Below are 22867 nucleotides of genomic sequence, written 5' to 3' on the forward strand. Positions count from 1 at the left end.
GAAGCACACAAGTCAGCAGGTTATTAAATATTCCCCATGGAAGCCATAGTTGAAGCAACAGCAACTTTATATCTCCACGGGCAATAATGCAAAGCAGGAGCAAATCTTGTACGTATCCATGAGCAGGGAATTATTCCAAATAGTAAATTGATCTTCGTAACAGCACTTATCGTAATCCAGAAAAAGGTAATCCCAAGGTAGGCAGGTAATCCCAGCGAGCGAGGTGTCCCAGCAGCCATGCCGGGACCACGGACGTCCAGGGCCAACGAGCCGGAGCACCAACCAGGAGGAGTCCATTCCGATGACGAGTCACAGGTCCACCCCCAGGAAGCAGTATCCTCACGAGCTCAGCAGAGGAGAGAGAGCACAGTGCAGGCACTTCAATGTAGACACGACAAGATTGCGTTTCATGTCCTCAAACAAATAAAAACCTAACTGTATGAGTACCTGTTGTACTATGTGTAAGTTTTACGTGAATTACCCTTTAAGTGAAGAAATGGATGCAGCCCTCTCAATGTGAGATGCAAAAAGGATGGTGCGAAAAGCAGAAAATGAAGGAACCCTGTCTGATATCAGTGAATCACCGCCTGAAATACACACTGACAGGATAGAGTCAAAATTGGTTATAGCCCTGTAAGGTAAATCGATGTAGAAAATCATAACGTGCACGTTTCAATCATTCTGTCAAAGACACTATAAAAAAACAGAAATGTAAATCAATACTAAAATGTAAATGAGTGGAGTTAGTAATCACTTTCATGTTAATGTACCCATGAGGAATTAAGATTAGTAAAGATCAAGAGAAAAACAAAACTTTGGACAACAGTACTATGTGGCCTAACCCACTCACTGTTACCTGGCCGTTTACCCTGACTCCAGGAGCCCACAGCATGTCCATCTCAACACACCCCAAGTCTGCACGTGATGTATAAACATGAAAGACAACCATGCACACACACAAACATACAAACTTGTGTAACCTGAGATCGAAATCGTGGAACCAACAAGTCTGCTAACCGGAATCCTCTACCTTCTACGTCTCGACTGACGGAGGAGGAGGAGGAGAGGAACCGACTGGCCCCGGCTCAGGCGCCTGGGCAGCCGGTGCTTCACGCCGCGGTGCCAAGGTTTGAGCTAGGCGTCCTTTAACATCACCGATCGACGTCCCCAGAAGGTTCAATTCGGCGAAGAAACGACGGTTTTGGATAAAGAACATAGCCCAGATGAGGCAGACGTTTATGCCTATAATGAATATTACGGCAGAGTCAGCGGAGGACCAGGAGTAAGACACTGGTCGAATGATCCCCTTAGCTAAGAGGCTTTCAATGATTTCCTGGACTGGTCCTTGGGATGCCAGGGGAATCTGGTATTGCCGCACAAAAGTCGGCGGGGCATGTGGCAGTGTAGGATTCCTGACTTCATGGATAGTGGTTAGACCACAGTCCAAGGAGTCAAGTGAAAGAAAGTCTTTGTACTTTAGCAAAAGTTGTTGTAGTTTGTCTCGCTCAACCTCGTTGGTAAGAGCATCCGCTTGGTCTACGACTCGTTCAATCTGGGACAGAACTTCGGGGGGCCTCCCCGGTGGCTTTGAGCGTGGTGGTGAGCCCGCAGTCTCGCCCCCTTCCCGAACACTTACCACTAGACAGTGTGAGTCAGTGCCGGGCGGCGTTTTGTACGGTTTAGGCCTTCTCACACATGCAAACAGTTCTCTGGACTCGTAGCTGATGAAAGAGTCAAGGCGCTGCAGACAGTCCATACCTATGATCATGGGCATGGTCATAGTCCCACAGATGTAGAAGGGGTGTTTGAAGCTCATGGGCCCTAACGAGACCTGGAGCACAGTCTTCGAAGACAAGATCACTGGAATCCCAAAGAAATCGGTGACAGTTAACGAGCACAGAATGAGTGTGGGGGGGGCGCAGGCAGAGCCGGATTAATGCAAAGGCAAAGTAGGCACGTGCCTAGAGCCTGATTGGCTGGATAGGGCCCAGACAGAGAAACAAAATTAAAAATAAATAAATAAAAAATTAAATGTACAAATGTCCTGTGATAGAATTTGTAGATAGGACTCCTATCTACAATTTGTTTCAAAATTAATTAACTGAAAATAGTGATAATGTTTATCTTAACCATAGACCGTTTCATTGGCTATGTCACATTAAGGCACCACCCAATTAAGGACGTCAGAGAAGCGGTCAGAGTCAGAGCGGGACACATCAAAGCTAGCAGGTGTTTTTGAGTATGCTAACTTTCACAATGCTTTCGGGTGCGGAAAAACATGAAAAAATAAAATAAATGAAGAGGAACAAAAGAAGAGACAGTGGGGGGCCTTACAGAAGTTTCTGTCGGGCTGCTCGGGCAGCCGTCAGACAGCTGTGAACATGCTCGAGTCAGCAGCGCCAGAGGCCGGGCCCAAGTCAGAACCGGAGGAGACACGATCCAAAGACGCGGTGGAAGATGCGGCGGAAGACGCTGTAGCGCCAACGCCGTGTACATCAACGCCTTCACAGATGGACAAACTGGAAGAACAGCAGCCAGCCAGAAGTGAGCCCAATATAGTCTTACAGGAGCCTCTAGACCCAGACAGGGTATTAACAGCTAGCTGCCCATCTGATCCTGCAGTGGTACCAAACTGATGACACAATGCGTGAGTACTTTGCACTAAACCATCCCTCTCAAATTATTGGATATTCTTCATCATCACAAAGGAAATCTGGAGACATAAACCGAAGCTTAACCAAGGAACATTTCTTTAGACGTGTTTCTGCTGCGACTGAGGCCTGTGATGCTAGAAGGCTGAAGATTATCCCGCAGTGGAGAATGCTAAATGGTTTCCTTGGTAAGTGTTGCTGGTTTTATTAATTATTTTTCAAATATTTTTATTAATGTTCAAATAGCAAAACAATAAGTTCACACTCAGGAAATTGACACCGAATTTCTGATTCAGCAAAGGCAACAACAGCCTGAATGAGCATAAAGCAAGATCAAAACTTAAGAAAATGTTTTCATTTTATTAAAATACTTTCTTTTAAGATTATAGATTGAAAAAATGCAGCCTGCCTAGAGTAGTCCGTTTATTTAATCCGGCTCTGCTCGAAGTACAGGGCGAGGAGGAGGAGTAGCAACCATTTTTCATTCTGACTTATTAATCAGTCCCTTACCAATTAATAGCTACAGTTCGTTCGAACATCTTATTCTTAGTTTTCCTAATCCAGATTGCAAAACTGTAAAACCACTCTTGTTTGTAGTTTTATATCGTCCACCAGGCCCTTACTCTGAGTTTTTGGATCAGATCTCTGAGTTTTTATCAGATTTGGTGCTAAATAATGATAAGGTCATTGTAGTGGGGGATTTTAACATTCATGTGGACATTGAAAATGATAGCCTCAATGTAGCCTTTAGTAATATCTTAGACTCAATTGGTTTTACTCAAAGAATACATAGCTCCACCCACTCCTGCCATCATACATTAGACCTTGTGCTGACTTATGGCATAGAGTGCGAGGAAATAATTATCTTTCCACATAATCCAGTCCTCTTAGACCACTTTCTGATAACCTTTGAGTTTTTTATAACAGAGTTCTCGAGACATGAAAGTAAATTTCACTATAGTCGGTCTCTATCTGACAACGCAGTTGCATCTTTTAAATCAACTGTTCCATCTTTACTGTCCTCAGCATCTCAGAGGAACGTAGCAGAGGGCAATATTTTCAGTTCTAACCCCTCACAAATTGATGCCTTAGTTCATCATGTTAATTCCTCTTTATGTGTGGCATTAGATGATGTTGCCCCTTTAAACAAGAAGGTAGTTAGAGACAGGAAGTTGGCTCCCTGGTTTAATTCTCATTTATGAGCCTTAAAACAAAACTCTAGAAAATTGGAGAGAACATGGCGCTCTACGCACCATGAGGAGGCCTACCTATCCTGGAAAAATAGTCTTGTGCTTTATAAAAATATGCTTCGACAACTAGAACTGCTTATTTCTCAGCATTAATTGAGGAGAATAAGCATAATCCTAAATTTCTTTTCAGTACAGTAGCTAAACTTACACAGAATCATAGCTCTGAGCCATCTATTCCCTTAGCACTCAGCAGCAATGACTTCATGGGATTTTTACAAGTAAAATTAATTCTATTAGAAACAAAATCTTTAGCATCCTCCCTAATGTGATTTCTTCTTCCTCAGTAAGTGAGGCAGCATCAGAGGTGACTTTAGAACCTCATCTGTGCTTGAACCGTTTTGATCCACTTGAGCTTTCAGAGTTATCAAAAATATTAGCTTCATCTAAACCTTCAACTTGCATTTTGGATCCAATCCCAACCAAATTATTTAAAGAAGCATTTTCTTTCGTTACTGCCCCCATTCTAGATATAATAAATCTATCCTTAGTAAATGGGTATGTACCACAGGACTTTAAGGTTGCTGTAATCAAACCTTCACTTAAGAAGCCTTCTCTGGATCCAGATGACCCAATGAATTATAGACCAATATCTAACCTTCCATTTTTATCCAAAGTCCTGGAGAAAATAGTGGCCATCCAAGTATGTGAGCATTTAAACACTAATGCTCTGTTTGAGGAATTTCAGTCTGGTTTTAGAGAGTATCACAGCACTGAAACTGCATTAGTGAGAGTTACAAATGATATTCTCATGGCCTCAGATAATAATCTTGTGTCTGCTCTAGTCTTGTTAGATCTCAGTGCTGCCTTTGACACAGTTGATCACAATGTTCTTTTAGAAAGACTTGAACATGTTGTAGGGATCAAAGGAACAACGCTAGGCTGGTTTAAATCCTACCTGTCTGACAGATTTCATTTCGTAAATGTACATGACAAATCGTCTTCATACTCCAGGGTTACTTGTGGAGTACCACACGTTTCAGTGCTTGGACCAATTCTTTTTACTATGTATATGCTCCCAATTGGTAAAATCATTAGACAGCATGGGATAAACTTCCACTGTTATGCTGACGATACTCAGCTATATTTACAGCTATATTTATCCATTAACCCTGATGAACCTAATCGGTTGGGTAGATTACAGGCTTGTCTTGAGGACATAAAACATTGGATGACTCTAAACATTTTGCTTTTAAATCAAGACTAGACGGAAGTTCTCATCTTTGGACCAGAAATCCAGAAAAGGAAATTGCTTAGCCAATCGCCTGACCTTAATGGCATTAAATTAATCTCCACGAACAAAGCAAGGAACCTTGGTGTTATCTTTGACCAGGACATGTCATTCAAATCCCAGGTTTCACAAGTTTGTAGGATTTCCTTTTTCCACCTTCAGAATATTGCTAAGATTAGAAGCATCCTTTCCAGGAGTGATGCTGAAAAACTAGTTCATGCATTTATTACATCAAGACTGGATTACTGTAATTCATTACTCTCAGGAAGTCCACAGAATGTAGTTAAAAGTCTTCAGCTTGTCCAAAATGCTGCAGCTAGAGTTCTGATGAGAATTAAAAAGAGAGATCATATCTCTCCTGTCTAAGCTTCCCTACATTGGCTACCTGTTAAATTCAGAATAGATTTTAAGATCCTCCTTCTCACATACAAAGCTCTTAATAATCAAGCTCCATCATACATCAGTGATCTGATTGTTCCATACGTTCCTAACCGAGCACTTCACTCTCAGACTGCAGGTCTACTGGTGGTTCCCAGAATATCTAAAATTAGGATGGGAGGCAGATCTTTTAGTTATCAGGCTTCTCTCCTGTGGAACCAGCTCCCATCCTTAGTCCGTGAGGCAGACACTTTGTCTACTTTTAAGACTAGGCTTAAAACATTTTTATTTGATAGGGCCTATGGTTAAAATCTGATGTTAGCCTAAATCTGGACAAGTGGGGGAGTGGAGGGAGGTGGAGTGTACAGTCGGTAAAGACGACTCTCCCATGCCCTGCCTCCAACATGCCTCCATCTAAATAGGATAGATTATTCAGAGTTATCTCTGTAGTTATGCTGCTATAGGCTTAGACTGCTGGAGGACACACTGACCACTTTTCACACTCTACTACTTTCTTCTACAATCTGCTCTTTAACTGTATTATTTCCTGCTATTTCAGCTGTTAACTTTATTTTTTCTCTAAGTGTTTTTCTCCCCAGAAGAAGCTAAAATGATGTTCTGCTGAGCTGTGGTGGCCTCATGGAGGGGGCCATCGTCTAGCACACTGCTGCTAACCACTTAAACATTCTCCTTCTCGTGATAATAACTTTTTGCTTTCCTTGACGTTGGACGTGCTACTACTAGTTTACCGGTTTAATTACAGATCAACTAGGATAAATACAATAAAGTTTATCTCTCGCCAAATAGAATATTTACTAAGACATCACAATAGAACTATAGACACATTATTGTGTGTGTGTGTGTGTGTGTGTGCCTGTGTGTGTCTGCTCTGTCTTCTCGATCCCCAGTGACTCGTGGAGGATGGCTGCTTATACTGAGCCAGGATTCTCTGGAGGTTTCTTCCTGTTAAAAGGGAGTTTTCCTCTCCACTGTTGCTGCATGCTTGCTTAGTATGAGGATTGCTGTATAGTCACTGACACTAGTCAGTGACTTGATGCAATTTGCTGGGTTCCTTATATAGGACACATTATTTCTGATTGGATTAATGAACTGTGAATTGGAATGTTTATTATGTGAAGTGCCTTGAGACGACTCTTATCGTGATTTGGCGCTATATAAATAAACTTGAATTGAATTGAATTAAGCCCTGTAGCTGCATGCTAAGCCCAAACCATCAGCCTTCCATCACCGTGCTGACAGGTGGCGTGGTGTTGCTTTACTGCTGTACATCGTGGTCAGACATTTACACAATGGTCTCATCTGTCTTGTGGTTTGCTCAAGTAAACATTAGCAAACATAAGTTGTTCTACCATCTTCTCTTTAGATGACACAGAGCTGTTGTTTTTGATGAAGCTGAAAATAAATGAAGAAAGCAAACAAACTGCCTGAGTCGTCACCGTCAAAAGGCCACAGCACTGATGTTTTAATGCTCAGTGATGGCTTTGTGATCTGGAAGGGTCAGAAGGCAAGAAATCCTAATACGTACCTAATAGGGACTGGAATCAAATGTGAGTTTTTTCTGTTGCTCCCCAAAGAATCCCAAATCATGGCAAAACACCAGAAGGATCTCCTTCAGGAGGCGGGCATCTGCTCAGGAGTCACTGGTGCGATCACGGAAGATATGAGCGCACTGATCCTCCAACGCCACCAGATCAGCCATGCTATAATGTCAGGTTCCCGTCGGTGTCTCTTAAAGGTTCGACAGCAGTTATGTGATAAAACTCTTTCTCCACAAACTTAATTATTTAATAGATTAGGAACACGTGTGGATGACTGAGACCTTCAGCATGCATGCTGTAGGACCGTTTCTACAAACAAAACTCCCAAATAAAAACAAACCATATTTGGTTTCATTTGACAAAAACAACATGAAAAATAAGTTTAAACCCACTTTTACTGTTTTAAGGAAGAGAGAAAGCCAATTATTGTAATGTTGAAACACACTTATGAACTGAATGACGGGAGGAGGATGCAAACCCAAATAATCCATGATTTAGTGGTTCACCAGCTCTCTCCAGCATGAAGGTTGTTTACATGTGCAGCCGAGTGCTGCAGACAGTTCAGTGTCATTTCTGCAATTTTCCCAGAGAGCTGGAATCGTATATCATCATCTGTGCAGAACATGTGATATAGCCTGTTCCCCGACAGATGAGGGTGAAAAAATGGTTTTCCACTCTTCACCATTTTAACAACAAAACATATACTCACATTACCATAATCACAGGTTAATCACATGCATGCACACGCTGCTCAGGGGTGTGCTTTTATTTTTCTTCAAAGCTATTCACGCCATTTTAATTTGTAAGCTATAAACTCATCTGTGTAATTATTCAACCTGCATGCCGTCTCAATCCTCTGAATGAGGGAGGAAAACACAGGAAGGAATAAATCAGGACAAATGACCTCCAGCAGGAAAGAGACGAGTGTCTGTTTACACGTCGCTTATGAATGTATCTGGCTGCTGTTCCATCACACAGGCAGAGGGAGGAGAGACCTGCCTCCTAAAGAAGTCTGAAGAGCATAAAAGTTTACCAAATTATGGCAGAATAATCAGCTGAGCTCAGGAGTTTGATCAGTTTTCATGATTCTGAGGAACATTTCAGATAGCAATGAAGCAAAAAGGTAAAGAAAAAATATATAAGCTGTAGACAAACTCGGCTTTATTGATGATAACACTTGGGCAGACACAAGGCAAGAGCTAGGGAATAGCTCAAAACAATGTAACTCATACAAAAACGGTCTTTGATCAGTTGCTCGCGTGGATAATGTCTTCAGTAAAAATAATAATTAAAAGGTTTTTTAAAACGAGAAAGCCTGGAGGAGGCTGGGCTTCTTTAAAATGACTTCATAAACGGTACAAAACATGCATCCCAGGTTATTTCACAACTGTCACTCTTAGAATGTACAATAATTGCACAAAATTTAATTAAAATCAACAAAAGAAACTTTACATAAACTGTATAAATTCGTCACAGACGCTACACTCAAGACTTACTTGGCTAGGCCTAGTTCCCACACAGAGTAACCACTGATTTACACAACAAAAGGTACCGTCCGACCACTGGGCTGTTCTTCAAACAGCCTGAGGTAAGCTTTAGCACATGAGACGCAGCTCAGTCAAGGCTAAAAATCAAAAGAAGTTTATAAACAACACAAAAAATGTGAAAGATGCATCTTCTCTTCTAAAATTTTGGTGGAAAGAAATTAAAAGTGCCAAAGTACGTCCGACTCCCTTTAGATGGCCAACCGTCTCCTCGCCCGATGAGCCAGGACCATGAAGTAGTGCAACACAACAAAAACAAATCATTACAATGACAAATCAAAAAGGCAAATACCTAAAAGGCGAAACAGGGTGAAGAAAATCGCTTAGTGTTCCCTTTTCTGCTTTCGGCCGGCATCGACCTCGTCCAGGCCGCTGGCCGACCTCGACTGCTGCAGTTCTCTGAGCTGAGAGTGAGTGCGCGGCGGCTGCTTCTTCAGCTTCTCCAGATGAACGTCGATCGGGTCCCGCTCGGGCTCCGACTCGGGGACTGGCAGGTAGCCGCCGTCCCTTGGCAGACACAGACACCAGCCGGCACCGGCCAGGTCCAGATCGCTGTAATCAAATTCTGACTTCTTCAGCTTGAAGTCCACCATGTCAGCCGACTCGCTCATGTCCACCAGCAGGTTCCAGAAGACACAGCTCAGGATGATGCCCAGCAGCTGCATGGAGAGACAATGTCCCCGTTACAGTTAATGCAGAACCATCAGTTACCAGATGCAGGGTAGGGTCCCGTGTGCTAAATCACATCCCTTGTTCACTTCCCTCTACGATTGATTATGCTGCCTCACTGCCACCTAGGACTGACCGACTAGTGTCTGTTGTTAGCCTCAAGGGCAACCTGCTGGCTTCATCATCACCTGTAAATCGCTTTGGACAAAGCGTCTGCTAAATACATAAACAAACTAAATCAAAGAGATTTATATCCAGATTGTTGAAAATAGTTATTTTTAGGTCATTTGGCTAAAATGATTCAACTGTTCCTTTAAAAGTATGTGATACTGATCTTTAAATTAGTTTTAAATATCAACTTTTCCTTGTTGAGCAACACTGAGCAAATGAATGTTTTAGAGATTTCCCTGCTTCAGCTCACCTGACTTAGATCAGCAGATGTTCAGCAGGCTTCTGCAGAGCCCGATGAGCTGCTGAACGGGTGATTCAACCACTGAATCAGGTGTGCTGGAGCAGGAAAACAGTTCAATGTCTGACTTCACTGCAATTTAAAAACTAGAAGGACTATGGAAAAAGACAATGGACACACACCATATTTGTTTTGAATAATAGGATGACCGCTGACCAAAAAATAAAAACAATCAGGCCTGATAAAAAAGTGCATGCAGATCCCACGCAGGAGCTAAATTCAAATGCATCAAAAATGCTTTTGTCATTCTGAGTGGCTTAAGGGAGTTTTTAGAAACTTCCCTACTGGGAGAGCTCCATCTTACTGAAACTTCCACAGGAAGTGATGGTGAGCCTCTGCTGGAGAAGTGTCTGCAGCTTCAGCGCTTGTTTCAAACAGTTTAGTGTCAGCGAGTCGGGGTCCTGAGTTTTCAATTACCTGTGGCAGTCCAATGGCGCAGCAGACTGCAACGGTTATTCCAATGTTGTCACTCATCCAAAGGTTAACTGCATGGATGCAGCCTCGCACATAAATATCATCATGCAGAGTTTCACGCTGATGGACAGAGCAGAGGAAGAAACCAGAGGAAAGTTTCACTTTTTTAACTCAAACTCGACAGGTACAGACTCCCACACCCACAAAAAAGAAGTTCTAAAACTGCAAGAGAATGACATTTCCACCAATGTTTGAGACAAAAAACTAACATTTTCATTCAAAGTTTTTATTTCATGTGGATTAAACAGATTTTTGAGTCTGTAATTAATGGCTTCTAGGGATTGCCAATGGCCAATCTCCAGGTAAGCCCATCATGTTGACTACGGGCCAATCCCGATGACCAGGGACCTCATTTAAAAATCTCTGTGGAATCCTTCCTAAAACGCTTTAAGCTCAGCTAAAAGTATTGGTAACACATCAGTTTATAGTCCCCTAATAACCAAGTAGTTACGTGGTAATCACATTGCAAGTGTATTATTGTGTAATTAACGTGTGTAATTGTAATAAAGTGTAATTATTGTGTAACGAGTATTTACTGGGAATGATTCATAAAAATAAAAACTAGAATTGAACCTGAGTTACCGATACATGGTAATAACCGTTAAAGAACTCAGAAGCAATAATACACTTTAAATTACTATGCAATTACCATGTAAGTACTTAGTAATTAGGGGACTGTAAAACCAAACTATTTACCAAAGTATTTACCTGCACAAATACATTTTGGACCTATAAAACTCTGCATACACACAGCTGCTTTATAAAACACACCTGTCCTAGAAATGTGCTCAGGTGGTGTGTTATCACGTCCCTACTGCTACACACCTACTTCCTGCCATATATGGTCCATGCAAAGTGCCTATGGATTCTCTGCATATAAATAAGCTGGCTGAGTTCACAGGTAACCATGGCAACTGAGAGGTCTAGAAAATGAAATTTCGCATGACGGAGAGGCACGTAAAACATTTTATTGCCTTCCAGGAGCAAAGGGTTGTTGCATTGGTGAGCTGTGAGTGAAGAAGTGCAGAAGAGAGATTGCGACATCAAAGAGAAAATCAAAATACAAAAAAGGCGTGGAAAGATGGAGGCAAAGAGGAAGATGGTAATAATTATTGATGCCATTGAAAACAGTTGCATTTTGGTACTCAGGGACTAATGAGACATTACATATGCAAACAGAATATTTCATGTATACTTCTCCGCCTGAGTCGCCATTATGCGTCTGCGTTTAGTTTCCCCTAGGTAAGTTCTGGACAGTCCTCATTACACTGGATTGCATAAACGACGCCACTAAGCTTCTGTTTGGGTGTTTTGTCTTTGGGATGGACCCGTTTCTGTCTGAGGGTGTTACTGGGTTAGGGCAGGGGTCGGCAACCTGTTCCCATCAAAGAGCCATTATTACCCATTTCCTACAGTAAAGAAAACACTGAGAGTCACAGCAGAGCGCTGCTTTAACCAATCACAACAGGTGACAGCAGCCAGTACCGGTCGCTCGTGTATGTCAAAGTTATCTTTCATAGGAAGATAATCAATAAAACGATTTATATAAAGTGGATCCAGAAGTTGTAGCCCGTCTCTGCCTACAATATTTTGATATTTTTCACCCTGTTGGTGGTTTTACTGAGCAGGTGCCACTTTTGTCATACGTTTCTTTTTAAAACATGTTTAGACTGTTCAGAATACAAATCCTGGCTCTGTCACGTTTGATTGTTGTAATTAAACTTTGTAGGTGGGGAAGGTCAGAAAAGGATCCGATAATTTTGTTTTTCCCTCATTTACAGTGACGGAGATAACGGCGCAGTGCGCCTGGCTCTGGTGTTAATCAAGTTTAATTTGATCTCTTTGCAACAATTTTCACAAGAAAACAGAACAGTTAAAAGCAGGGCTTGTGTTGACCGGACAGTTCCCGTATTTGACCGTTTATTTTGACGGAGAAAGAATAGAAAGAATTACCCCGACGCATGCAGACGAACTGACATTTTATTCTACGCACATCACAGATGTAGCTAAATCACTCAAGAAAATATTCCCATCTGAACATCTGAGCTGGACACTGCTCAGCGCAGCTCGCTGTCAGCGCGTACGTATGGTGCACAGCGAGCTGAAGATGTGGAGAGGGGCTTGGAGCACGTCACAGAACCAGAGCGCATGCAGGAAGATTCCTCCGACTGAAGCGAGACTTGTCACTTAGAAAATGTTCCCTGATGATGAAACTTTGGCTGAATAGCGCTTGTTCCTGTCTCCAATGTGGCGACACATCCAGGAGCCGTCTGAGGAGAATCCCAGAATCTCTTATCCTCTTCAGCTCAGAAAGCACAAGCGTGACGCGTCAACCCGGTCTCACAGTAGACCGGGTTGGAACTGTTCAGGTTTACGCAGACAATCTTTACATAGAATTGGCATACAGATGTAAAATTAATGCAGTAAAATATAAAGCATTTTATTTAAATATTCATTCATTATTTTACAAGCACAGAGAGCCGCATCAGATGGATGGAAGAGCCGCATGCGGCTCCAGAGCAGCGGGTTGATGGCCTCTGGGTTAGGGGAACCTCAAGACTAGGGCTGCAACAAACAATTATTTGGATAATCGATTAATCGGATGGAGTCTCGACACGATTAATCGGATTACGTAGGGACATTTTTAAAAACTGGTAGGGAAACGTTATTTCTCTCCTTCCTTCACTTTATTAAACACAACATTATTAGAAAATAGTTCAATAGCAGAAAAACAACATGCCATCACCTAAATTGTCTTATAAGGTGTATAGACAGAGACCCTAAGCTACACCTATCTGTGAACTAAAATGCTTGGTCCAAGTTAAACAGCTTAAAGAGCAAGTCACCCCCTACCAGAGTCTAACTCCACTCCCACTTCATGTTTGAAAAATGCAACACATGCTGTTGCCAGGCAGACCGAGAGGGCACAGCCGCTAACAAATACACACACTCAGGCTCACGACAGCATTGTGACATCATAATATACCAGTTTACATCATAGCATACTTCTTAGCCAATAGCGGTGGCAGATTTAAATTAAAATACAGTGCAGAGTTTTTACCTGACAACAGCACAACACTGCCAGTTTTAGGCAGAATATTTAAATTTTAACTAAGTTGCACTGAAGTGCCAAATTATTGACGACACGTGTCTGCAGCACAATTAGACACTCGTTAATTTAGTTTATCAGCAAAAAAAGTCTATTTGGGGGTGACTTGCTCTTTAAGGGCAATTCTCATCTGTTTTGTTTGATCTCATCTGTAGACATTTATTATAATTGGGGATGTCAAACAACTAATTTTTAAATGTAATTAAACATAGGCTGTGAATTAATCAAAATTAATCACTATTTCCAAAAATGACTGAAAAACTACCAAATAAAACAAAAGTAAATGAATGCCATCCTCCTTGCGATGATGCCCTGGGCAACTGCCATAAAGTCACATCAAGAAATGCTGCTGATCATTCCAATGATCCCAAATAGACTCACATTAGGCCACATGAAAGCAACTGAACCCAAAAATATATTAACCAGTAAATAACTGCACTCACACAACACGCCTGCAGCAACAGTTAGGACTCCTCCCTCCCTTTTAAAAGCGTTTTCGCTTCTGAGGACATTATGGTTGTAAAGCCACATGTTAGTAGTCTGGCCCCGGTGTGATCAACCAGTTTCTGCGGGAATGTGACGGCGGAACCGGTTCGCAGCAGCGCGAGTCCCCCCCCCCCCGCTTGTCTAATAGCGTCGCGTTTACGATTTTATAGACTTTTTTTATGAGCTTAGGGCATGTCTAGCCTGAGTAATAATCCGGGGCTTGGGTGAATCACCGAGACACAGAGCTCTCTCCTTCGTCACTGATGATTCTGACATGCTTGCGTTTCAGACGCTGCATCATCACTGCAGCACTCCCGTGCCATGCTAAGTCTGACCTACAAACGTTGCAGGTAACGAATGTCTTCGCCTGATGTAACTGAAAATGCTCCCAAACTTTAGAAGTTTTTACTTTTTTGGGTCTCGCTGCTTCTGACATGTTTCTCTTCCAAACACCTGTTGGCTCTCCGGTCTGCGCGCAACGGCGGGCGGGAGGGGAGGGGGCTTTTGGAAGAGTTGTGTAACACAACGAATCGATGACGCAATTCGTTGCCAACACTTTTAGTAATCGATTTTCATCGAATTTATCGATTCGTTGTTGCAGCCCTACTCAAGACTCTGCTATTTCCCTTTATATATATATATATATATATATATATATATATATATATATATATATATATATATATATATATATATATATATATATATATATATATATATATGGAACGGGAAGATCTGAGTGGTCAGACTGTCATAAGTTCAGCTCAGAATAAGCACAGCATTAGATGACCTCATTGATGACTTTGCATCAAGACAAAAGAGATGTGTGCGTCTGCAAAAGACTATATTTTATTGTTGAATGAGGATGCTCATTTCACCTGTGCCTACTAAGCTGTAAACCTAAAATGACACTAACGATACAATCATTTAGCAATGGGGAAGCCCCTCCCCTCCACACACACACACACACACACACACACACACACACACACACACACACACACACACACACACACACACACACACACACACACACACACACACACACACACACACTTTTGCATGCCTCTGTTTGTGGTGTGATTCTGTTGACCCAGTAGTGACGTGCATAACTAGTCTGGTACCTGTTAGCAGAGGTGGAAAGAGTACTAAAATTTTCTACTTACCAGTACTTTGATAATTTTTTACTCAAGTACAAGTAAAAGTACTTGCCTAAATTTTTACTCAAGTAAAAGTAAAAAGTATCGTAAATAAAATGTACTCAAAGTAAAAGTTACTTAGTTACATTTTTGTCAGCGTAAAGATGGTTACATCAGTGCTAAACCACAACACCAGTTCACAACACGCTCCTGTGTGCACGCGCACACACGGACACACACACACACACACAGTTTGATGGAAGGATTTCTATCCAGTCAGTGAGAACAGGACGTGCACATTGATTGGACGAGGTTTTTCTAGGATTGTACGTTTCAACTGTGATTAAAATTATTCTTTATTTTGAGAAAAAATATTTTTTTAGACGCCATCAGTGTTAGGTATTTTTATTGATTCATCTTTGTTGTGAAATCTTTTGTTAAATGTGTTGGGGAAAAAACCTGACCTTACTTGTTTTTATGTTTGGGTGTTTTAGGAAACTCCTTTCTGCTTTAGGCATTTTGATCCAGTATCTGAAGTTTTCCTTTGTCCTGTGCATTCTAAGACCAAGGTGTTTTCCATTAGCTAAGGGCAAACTGGTCAGGTAGGAAAAGTAGCTCTAAACTAGAAACTTCTCTTCTGGTTATAGAATTTGTGGGTGTGCATTCTGTGATGTGTGGTTGGGTGTTTGTGCCAATAAATACTCGCTGCAGTTTCCAACTCGTTGTGAGAACAAATGACCGTCTTGTCTGGTGTTTGATTCTCACCCTTTGCAGAGTTTACACTTTGCAGAGCTTGTTGTCTGTTTAAGGTTTGTTACAATTGACTAAATTAAGAATCTAATCCCTCTGTGTGGGTGTTCTGACTCCCTTTCAGGTAATTTAAGTTTAAGGTAATATAAGAACAATAGTATAAATTAAAATACGCAACATAATAGTGAATACGGATAGATTAAAATTACCGAACATAGATTAAATTACCTAACAATCAGTATGTGAGGTATCTCAACGTTCTCATGACAAAACTCTAACATGAGACTGTGCTCTAACCTGTCACATAACAAGCTAAATGAAAGTCAAACATTTCAGATGGACCGTATGACAGCTGCTAACGTTGGCCCTGCCCTACTTTACCTCTACATTACAGTTCCTTTATCCATGTCCATCCTAGAGCTCCTCTCTGACCTTCATGCTGATTTAGAGCAGCTGATTTTTAAAGTTAGCAGAGTTCATCCTTGGTAGTGGGTTCACTCACTCATTTAAAGATATCGGCCAGAGGCAAAATGCGTTTGAACAGCATGTGTAAATGTGTATTAAAACCTCAGATGAAAAAGATTTTTTGGATTTTGACGTCTGGAATTGTAAGAAAATCTGATGTTTTTTTACTGACGAGGGAAAAACAGAAACTAACTTCCGGTCTAAGCCCTGGGCAGCTGGGGACGTTTCACAAGGAGCTCTGCTGAAACAGCTGTAGTAAACAACGCCTGGCTCCGGTGTTTCTGCGTTAGCGTTATAGCAGAGAACAATGTGTCATCAATCAGATGTAGCTTCTGAAGCCTCTGCTAGTCCATCAGATTTGTTTTTTCTCTGGGATACGGCGACGAGAACGGATATTGGATTACCGGAGAAGTTCAACCGAACTCCGACCCCGCCAGCTGGATATCACTACCAGAGGTGCAGACATGTTTTAGACCATTTGACTCAGAAGACCTGCGACCCGATTTGGACATAGAGGAGGATTCTGTTCATCTTCAGAGCCAAAATCGGTACAGTTTGTTTACTTTTCTTAAATATTTCATTTCTGTGCTCCACTGGGAGCTCTAAGCTGACGAGTTCTCAGCTGGTCTTAGCTCCATCATGTGTCCCAATATAGTTCAGTAATCTACAGTTTTACTGCTGTGTGTATTTATTGATATAACTCTGGAAAATATTTAACCGACAGTTTACCAGAATAAATCTTCCTGATGCTGGAGTAACTCCTTAGCTCAACTCGTTGTTTGCACTAATCCAGGATGTCATGGAGGTTCTAATGTTGAAATATAGAGATCATCTTTTAGATTATATCTGGTTACCGAACCGAGCAGAATTCTGATGACGTCACACCGGTGCGCGAAGGTGCGGGTTCCAACCCACAGGAGAGGAGGGAGAGAGGAGGTAAACAGCGAGTGGATCACAGGGACTGAACTGATGTTTTTGAGCAAAAGTGTAGACCCACACACCCCCACAGTTTGGATGCGGTGCTCATGCAGGTGTCTCTTTCTGTTCCGACGCTGCTACACGTAATATTTTTAAGTTATTAAGCCTACAATTTATTTTTACTCAGTAACGGATATGATTTAAAATGTAGCGAATTACAATTCTTTTTTAAAAACGTACTCAAGTAAAAGTAAAAGTACAGCTTTGAAAAACAACTTAAAAAGTATAAATATACAAAAAAGCTACTCAATTATAGTAACGCGAGTAAATGTAATTCGTTACTTTCCACCTGTGCCTGTTAGTCTCCAATTCAGGTGTATGATGGTGTCTGTTCTATTTCATCTACTACCCTGGTAAATGTGCAGGATTTAACAGAATTAAATAGAATTTCAGTTTATTAGCCATTAGTAGTAAAGTAGTAAACCCAGCATTATACAGATGCTAATGATGTCTTACCTGTTGATTCAGAGTGTTGTAGCCACAAAGTGTATTGATGACTTCTCTACCCTGCATGAGGAGTCAAAACGTAGCGTCAGAAAGAAGATTTTAAGATGGCAGCATGACAGTAACACTCCCCGTAAGGGACTGCAGCGGCTGGAGCGTAAAACTGGATAAACAAGCACAACCATGGCCGGTAAGAGCTGATAACAGCAAGAATGTTCAGCTTTTTCAATCAATTCTCTATCTGTGTGTGTGTGTGTGTGTGTGTGTGTGTGTGTGTGTGTGTGTGTGTGTGTGTGTGTGTGTGTGTGTGTGTGTGTGTGTGTAAAGATAGATTGTAGAATTCTATCTCCAGAGACATCATCAGTCCTTTGAGCCTGTGATGGTAATGGATGAAGTCCTATGGAGGATACGGTGGCTCTTTAGGGGCAAACCATTTCTAGTTACAGGGAGGAAACTCCCAAAGGCCAAATACCTTTAAATAGTAACATGTCTGCCGTTACGCAGACAATACCCCTCCATCACACAGTTAACTACAACTCTGTTGTGAAGATGAGGTGTCCCTTCTTCATCTGAGGAAGCACAAGTCATTTCTGTCCCAGTGGATCGGAGCTATTCATCAGCAGGATGTGAGATAAGCCCCGGCTCAGACACGTTTTATGATGCTGTGAAATTGTAGGAGAGGTTTTTTTTTTTTGCTTTTCTGACAAAACTGCGACTCGAGTGATTCTGAATCAGTCATGTTTGATGATTAAATCGAAGGGTCAGTCAACAAAAACAGAAGTTGGTGACTGTCTGCTGTGACTGTTTTATCAGATCTTATCACTCCGTTCGGATTGTTATGATGAGACTCAAACAGAGCAAACCTGGACATTTCTACAGGATAAAATGGACTCCAAGATTTATTTCAACTAAACTTTAATGAAGAGGGTTTACCTTGGCAAACAGAGACGTGCCTTAAAAAACTTTTAAGTGAAAAAGGGACTTTTTTACCTTAACATAGTTTAACAGACTTTGTTGACCCAGTGCTTCCATTTTTTAAAAATCTTGTAATTTAAGATTGCCCCAGCTTTATGGCTCACGCAAAAATCTTAGTTGCTACGTTCCACTTTTGTATTTTGTAGAACACAAATAAAGAAATAAAAGATGCTGCGACTCAGAGATAAAGTTCTGCTGCATCAGACAAAAATGAATAAGACACATTTCAACCAAACAGGGTTACATTTGTTTTCACTCACCTTGCGCACACAACAGGTATATGGAACCCCACAGGCTAGCGGACCAGTCCCATTGCAGAAGTGGTACTGATTGACTCCCCAGTCTTTATATTCATCTCCTCCACAGCAAGAAAACTGGAAAATAAAAAAGACCATCAGAGACCAACAATATAATAAACCAGAGGCAACTACAACACACCGAGTTCAGCTTTCACCTGCCCTACACGACCTCCCGCCACCACACCCCATCTCCCCAAACCACCACCAGCAGATTATCCCTCCACACACCCGGCTCCTACACAAAGGTCTGCAGGACAAAGTGTGCCTTCACTTTTCTGACTATCAGTTACAGGAAGGTATTGGGAAACATGTCTCAGAGAAAATACAATCAAGCTTTCAACTTGTTGGAACCCAAAAAGAGCTTTTCCCCTCTGCGACAGAATGACCCAAACTGCATGCTGCTTCACTGGGCATCATGCTGATTGTCCAGAACAATCAAAGGGACAAACACAAAATTTCTACCAATGATTTTAGAAATCTCAGTCACTCTTTTTCAATAAATCTGGTCTCTAGTATTTATGAATGCCCTGCGAGTCGATTTCTGTGGAAAAAAAATCACTGATGTTCCTGTTTCAGGATATAAACAAATGTCTGAGGTGTGGAGGACACAACATGACAGGATTTGGAGTCTTACTAATTAATATTTTTGTTAATAATGATATTCAAACATCTTGCCTCTGATTGGCAACACAACTCTCCCACTGCCTTCTTTGCTCTTTTTTTTTCTTGGGTAGAAAATACAATCTTGATGTTATCTCCACAAATATCAGAAGCCTGAATGTGTTCTGCCATGTTGTGGAGTTTCTAATGCTAACAGTTAATTAATACTAACTGTTCTCTCCTGGCCGCACCAAAACAGCCTTCTGCAGTCACAAGACTAGCTGGGCAAAGCCATGAATGCAAATGTTCCCTGTGACGTACAAGAGGCTGGCTTTATCTGACCGGATGATTTCCCCAACCTTTCCTTTTTAAGGCTTGTAAATGCTTGCATTTGCAACTCCAATCATATTTAAGAACAAACTAGTATTAACTCTGTTAACAAGACTATTAAAATGTTTTTTTTTTAACAATTTAAACATCCATCCATTTTCATCCGCTTATCCGGAGCCGGGTCGCGGGGGCAGTAGCCTAAGGCGAGAGGCCCAGACTTCCCTCTCCCCAGCCACTTGGGCCAGCTCCTCTGAGGGAACGGCCAGTCGAGAGACATACCGTAAATCCTCTAATACAGGCCAGTATTCAATTAAAGGCCGGGTCTCCAATTTTGACCGGTGTCGGAGTCAGCGGAGGTAAATAATGGCCGGTCTCTTATTGTGGCCGGGTGGAATGTGGTGACAAGCAAGTATGAGCGTCCCAGCGGCATGGTTATTGTCCCCAAATCAACCAGCAGGAGGCAATAGAGGTTCACCCGGACCTTTATTAGACTTTTTCTTCAATGGTTAGTAACGCTACAGACACGATCCTCTATCACGCTCCTACCACACAGAGTCACGGTGTCAGTTAACCATGCTAATTCAACCCCTCCACAGAACACACATCACCTTCCCTGTGGCTTACATAACACTCACACAACACGCAAATCAGCACATAGGAACTAGCAAAACGATAGGAAACACATATAACAATACCCAGAATGCACCTGGCTTACAACCCCAGCCAGGTCATTACACTATCAAGTTCAAAGAGAACGTGCTGATTATGCTGCAGAACACTCTGGAGAGCAGCAGTAGGGGGTGTATGAACTAGTCAACTTCACTATACAGTAATCCCTCCCTACTTCGCGGTTCGTTCATCGCGGATTCGCTGCTTCGTGGATTTTTTCTTTGGAGCATTTTTCAGGGGGAATTCGCAGATTCGCGGTATTTTTCACTGATTCGCGTTATTTTTCTATGCGAAATATCAAGAAATTCTTGTTTTTTTCATCAATTTCATCATAAAATGCACTTTTTGTAATAAAACTAAAAAAAAACAAGTAAAAAAAAATTTTTTTCTTGAGTTTTACCCACAAAAAGAGAATGTGATCATACGATAATTCCATAGGGAGCGTGGTTTCACAGACACGGAAGTGATAGCGTCGGTGAAACGCCGGCCGGTCTAGGAAACCCCCGAGCGTTCGAGCGTCAACGAAGTGACACGGAAATGCCGGGCTTTCCAGAAGTAAGTAAGATAACTTGCTATGAGCTGGTAGTTCGTTGGATTGATCGGTAGGTTGGAAACTCTGATCATGAATCTGAAGAAACGATGACTGAGTGGTGAGCTGGAAAGGCGACTTCCGTTTATAGCCGCGGTTTGTGACGTAGGTGCAACGTGAGGGAATCCCCGAGAGGGGCATGCTGGGAGTCCCTACTTCGCGGATTTTCACCTATCGCGGCCAGGTCTGGAACGCATCTACCGCGATAAACGAGGGATTACTATAGTGACTTTTTACGCCTGTCATCGACTAGTCGCTGTCACGTGATAATGACCGGCAAGATGCAGCCCTCAGAAAAGACAGCAGCCTGCTGTCAGCAGGTGACAAGCTCCTGATGCGTTTCGCTGCTGTGGAGCGGGGCGCTGCGCGCATCACCTTGTCCTCCGACGCACTGATCACTGATACGGCCGCCAAACAGCGAGCGCTCCGCTGTTTTTGCGGTCGGTAGATCTTTTAGAACTGCAGTTCAAAGGTAACTCATGAGGTGAATATATATGAACCCAGGTAGCAGTTTTTCTTTAGGATTGAGAGGAGATGCAGGAAGATAATAAACAGACAGGACAGAAAAATAGTCAAATAAAAACAAGTTAGTTTTTGTACCTGGTGGTTGCAACAAACAGACACCATTGAAGGTAATCAGAAGTGGAACAGAAAATGAAATAATTATTTTAATGTTTAGAGCAGCAGGAACTCCGAGAGGCTGCAGGCGCATCAGTGAGTTTGCTGCCGCTGCGCAGGGGGAGGGGGGAGATGGCTGAAGCAGGGGGAGGGGGGAGATGGCTGAAGCAGAAAATACTGTTGTTAAAAGAAATGTGTTTAACTTTGAAAATGTGGGCGCAATTTTAATTGTCAAAAACTCCAGCGAACCATTAGTTCATTTTGCTCAATTAGAAATAGAGGCCTGCCTCTAATACTGGCCCTCCTTCCAATAAAGGCCTGGAGCTTGATGAGCTTGAGTCAAATAAAGGCCCGGGCCTGTATTAGAGGATTTACGGTAGTCCCTCCACCGTGTCCTGGGTCTACCTTTAGGTCTCCTCCCATTTGGACGTGCCCGGAAAACCTCACCAGAAAAGCGTCCAGGAGGCATCCTGACCAGAGGCTCGAGCCACCTCAACTGGCTCCTCTCAATGTGGAGGAGCAGCGGGTCTACTCCGAGCCCCTCCCGAATGACCGAGCTTCTCACCCTGTCTGTAAGGGAGAGCCCAGCCACTCTTCGAAGAAAACTCATTTTGGCCGCTTGTATCCGTGATCTCGTTCTTTCGGTCACTACCCAAAGCTCATGACCATAGGTGAGGGTAGGAACGTAGATCGACCGGTAAATCGAGAGCTTCGCCTTCTGACTCAGCTCTCTTTTCACCATGACAGACCGGTACAACGCCCGCATCACTGCAGATGCAGCACCAATCCGCCTATTAATCTCACGCTCCAGTTTTCCCTCATTCGTGAACAAGACCCCGAGACACTTAAACTCCTCCACTTGGGGCAGGGCCTCATCCCTGACCCGGAGAAGGCATTCTACCCTTTTCCGACTCAAGACCATGGTCTCTGATTTAGAGGAGCTGATTCTCATCCCAGCTGCTTCACACTCAGCTGCGAACCACTCCAGCGAAAGCTGAAGATCATGTTCAGATGAAGCCAACAGGACCACACCATCTGCAAAAAGCAGAGACCTGATCCTCAGGCCACCAAAACGGATGCCCTCCACACCTTGGCTGTGCCTAGAAATCCTGTCCATAAAGGTTATGAACAGAATCGGTGACAAAGGGCAGCCTTGGCGGAGTCCAACTCTCACTGGAAACGAGCCCGACTTAC

The 22867-nt window shown here is 42.4% G+C and overlaps 1 protein-coding gene across 1 annotated transcript in view; it reads right to left on the reverse strand.

Annotated features, from left to right (window-relative positions):
* Positions 1 to 8205: 8205 nt before the first annotated feature.
* The window catches only part of LOC107373979 (tetraspanin-15), a 35930-nt gene continuing 21268 nt past the window's right edge, over positions 8206 to 22867 (reverse strand). The window contains exons 5-8 of the mRNA XM_054731212.2: positions 18829 to 18942; positions 17606 to 17656; positions 10166 to 10282; positions 8206 to 9269 (exon numbers count right to left, since the gene is read on the reverse strand). Coding sequence (XP_054587187.1) covers positions 8934 to 9269; positions 10166 to 10282; positions 17606 to 17656; positions 18829 to 18942 — 618 coding nt within the window. The 3' untranslated portion in view covers positions 8206 to 8933. The remainder of the gene's footprint in view (positions 9270 to 10165; positions 10283 to 17605; positions 17657 to 18828; positions 18943 to 22867) is intronic.

Source organism: Nothobranchius furzeri, chromosome 17, assembly GCF_043380555.1.
Source record: "Nothobranchius furzeri strain GRZ-AD chromosome 17, NfurGRZ-RIMD1, whole genome shotgun sequence".
Lineage (NCBI taxonomy): Eukaryota > Metazoa > Chordata > Actinopteri > Cyprinodontiformes > Nothobranchiidae > Nothobranchius > Nothobranchius furzeri.